This window comes from Mangifera indica, unplaced genomic scaffold (assembly GCF_011075055.1).
Source record: "Mangifera indica cultivar Alphonso unplaced genomic scaffold, CATAS_Mindica_2.1 Un_0073, whole genome shotgun sequence".
NCBI lineage: Eukaryota > Viridiplantae > Streptophyta > Magnoliopsida > Sapindales > Anacardiaceae > Mangifera > Mangifera indica.
The window spans coordinates 118,074-121,484 of NW_025401165.1; the positions used below are offsets into that span (position 1 = coordinate 118,074).

The following is a 3,411-nucleotide window of genomic DNA, read 5'->3' on the forward strand; positions in this document are numbered from 1 at the left end:
CATATTGATACTCGATATTGTAAGTGCACTTAGTATTTCAAAATAAAAATTAAACAAAAAACACGGCACGATTAAATCTCCCTTTCATAGACCAAGTCCACACAAGTTTGACATTTGATGTTTTCCAACTAAAACGATAGATATTTCAAGTGAACATCGCGACAATTTAACAACTATGGCTGCAGCTATAAGGAGAAACATAACTAATCAAATGGACTGTGAGGGACTAAGGTAGAAAGGACGTTTCCAAACTGCACAAAGTTGCATCCCAATTGCTTCGGGACCCCTAGCTAAAAAAGAACCCACAGTGGTCCAAATCAAAATAAGAAACAACAACGCAGGTCACTGCCCACCTTGTTGATCTTGCTCTGGGCCATGGATTTCTCGTAGAGCTGGAAAGAAGGAGCTTTCTCTATCCTTGTTTCTTCTCAATTATGCTAAAAGATAAGGCATCGCTTTCACATTTAAGTTCGCCTCCTAAGTCATATCTTCGATTGTATAATGAAAGGGACAAACATTATCCTTTTATTCTTTAAAAGCTATAATCGAAGAGATGAATGCCCATGTTTTAAGAAATAACCTATTCAAGGCAGGAAAGCCAGCAAAGGCCACTTAATGAAATTCAGGTCGTTTCTTGTTCATAAAATTGAATGTTTAAGGCAAAGAAATAGTCTGGCAGACCATATTACCCAATGAACACAGAGGTTTTAGTAGGACCTAATAACAAATCAAATCAACTGCATGGAAAAGTAAGTTTCGTGGTTAGTCTTCATCAACTGCCATTTACAGTAATCACAGAACAGTTTACAGCTTGCACCAAAAAAAAAAAAAACATCAATCACAAGTCAGAGAGACATGACATATTTCGAGTTCAGATCTTATAATACAATTCAAAAAACAAAAAAATCAGCGGCCTGTCCGGAGACTAGCTTTGAGCTGCAGAAGGGACAGTAAATTTAAAAAAATTCAGAGGTCAGCCAATGAATCTGTTGTCATCAAGAACAGTTCTTATATCAATTCACTTGCAAAAGCACCCACCATGAGCGGCAAAAATTAGACTAGGTCATAGCAACGTTCAAATTTAGAAACAATAAAGAGAAATTCAACACCTTTAAGCACAAGCCACATGAATTTTAAATTCCCCTTTTTAAGCACTTGTGAGACCAACAAAATGCAGCTAGAAGAGAAAGGTAATGTTTCTAATACTTCTAATGTGGTGGTTTTAAAATCTTGGTTGATATTATTATTGAGTCAGAAAACCCACCAACCACCAATCAACGCCAGGATGAAACAGTGAGAAGAGGCACCTTGTTCCATGCCAGAGATAGGAACGTATGTGGAGACTGAATTAAAGAGTACAAAGTGCTGTTGTTATAGTGCCATAACAGTATCTCAGCCTGACTGATTGCATAATGGCTCAAGGGAACCGACTCGAAACCGGCACTCTCCATCATAACTTTCCATTGTTCTTTATTCTCCAAACGTTCTCCATCATCTCCAATCAAAGAAGCAACTTTCCGGCCCAGTATTATTCTTTCTAGTTGTAGTCTTTCTGCTGAATCACGAGTCATGTTTGGCTCTAGTGACTCAAACACAGCTGAGTAGTATTTCAAAGCATTCTTCACACGGGTTACAAACCCTACTCGGTTCAAATTCGATTCATACTCACTAAGAGTCACCACTTTCGGATTTAAAGATTTCGCCATTCTCAGAGCAGTTTCTACAGCAACTGGGTTATCATCTAATAGATTGTACAACTGAAGCATGAAGTTTACAGCCAACTCCTCACCCGGTTCAATTTTGAAACATGAAGCATTGACTTCCTGAATGGGAGTCAGAATGGGCTCGAACTCGAATTTAAGCTTCAAAACTTTAGCGAACTCACGGAGGCGATTCCCCGTAGCGATGAGAGAAGCGGCAGGTGATTTACCAAGAGCCGGAGCAGGTATACCTGAGATACGAATTTTGAGTTCGTTGGCTTCTGGGCGAGACGCGAGAGCTTGTAACAGAGATGCCCATTGAACACCGTGAACAATTCCAAAATCAACTATGTGAATCTTGTTTGCTGTAGCAGTAGCTTCAAGTATAGCTTGATTAGCCGTTAGATGCGCAAACTTTGAATAGGGGCAGGCATCGTTTAAGGCCTTGTAAGAGAGGATTAAATCCCCACAGTTTGTCTCCAAGGTGGATACTGTTTTCTGTGCTTGGAGAGACACTTTGTTGTAGAGAGCTTCAGTGAAGTAAAACGCCATTCTTTCAGTTGGATCGCCGCGTTCAGAAACTGATTCTCTGAGCTTAATCAGCAATTTAATAGCTCGGTCCGGCTCAGACTCTGCGAGTCGAGCGCAGTCCAATAAAGCCTTGATAATTGGCTGTGCTGTGTCATTTTCCGATGAGCTAATGGAGGCTGATGCACCTTCAACTTGGTTTTTTAGTACACTTGGCTGTGCAAGAGGACTTGGTGCCTGGGTTTCTTTGGCCGCCGACACAGAATGCGGGGGAGATGAAGGTGGCGGTGTTAGTGTTGTTGTTGGTGGTGTTGGTGCCCATACTGCAGGGATAACATTCTTTTGAGGTTCCCTAAAGATAACTTGGTTGAGATCGGACGGCGAAGAGCAAGCGCCGCTGAGTCGACTCGGGCAACTGGCGAAGGGATCGGTTGAGTAAAGACCAAAATCAGCATTGTTTTGCCAGGCGTCACAGCCAGATGGAAGATTAGAGCTATCCGTAGAGTGCCCACCGCCCACTAAAGTCTCCACCCATTCATCGGAGTCGAACTCAGCACTTGGCCCACCGCCGAAATCAGATAATCTAAACCCACTGGAGTGGTGGTCTATCTGAGGAAACTGAAACGCAGCTTCTCCAGTATCCAAAGGATCAGAGAAGGCCGAGCCGGCGAGACCATAACCCAAATTTGGAGAATTAGACATAGGGCTAGTGGTCCAAGCGTTCAAAGAGAAAGGATTGAGACCTAAAAGCTGCTGTTGTTGCTGGTTATGTTGTTGCTGCTGCTGCTGTTGTTCTTGTTGTTGCTTTTGCTTGATCACTTGTTGGGCAACCGCCATTAGATTGCCACTATCTGCACACATATATGCCATTCTCCGGCCAAATCTCACCGGAAAATGATAAAACAAATCTGCAATCACATTATCACAAAAGCATTAGAACGGTAAACAAAGTTTGATGAAAGTGCTGTAACATACTAGATTTTTATGGTTAAACAACTGAGAGTTAGAGACAGAGACAAAGAGAGTACATACAGAAGAGAAGTAAAGAAAGGCCCAGAAATAACGGGATCACAAGCGCAAGTTGGATTTGCTTCAGCTATAGAAGATAGCTTTAAAGAACGAAAGCTCTAGCTCTAGCACAGAAAATGGACACAGGCGTTTTCTGTGGGTCCACCTTTTTCTG

At 42.0% G+C, this 3,411-nt stretch overlaps 1 protein-coding gene across 1 annotated transcript; it reads right to left on the minus strand.

Annotated features, from left to right (window-relative positions):
* Positions 1 to 815: 815 nt before the first annotated feature.
* Positions 816 to 3,411, minus strand: LOC123207348 (SCARECROW-LIKE protein 7-like). The gene is made up of 2 exons (XM_044624730.1): positions 3,261 to 3,411; positions 816 to 3,136 (listed from the first exon to the last, which is right to left on the minus strand). Exon 2 carries the CDS (start codon positions 3,096 to 3,098, stop codon positions 1,275 to 1,277), a length of 1,824 nt encoding a protein of 607 aa, XP_044480665.1. The 5' UTR covers positions 3,099 to 3,136; positions 3,261 to 3,411; the 3' UTR covers positions 816 to 1,274.

Bases quoted from the DNA above. Each gene is read 5' to 3' on its own strand.
- LOC123207348 (XM_044624730.1), bottom strand. From the start codon at position 3,098: ATGGCATATATGTGTGCAGATAGTGGCAATCTAATGGCGGTTGCCCAA.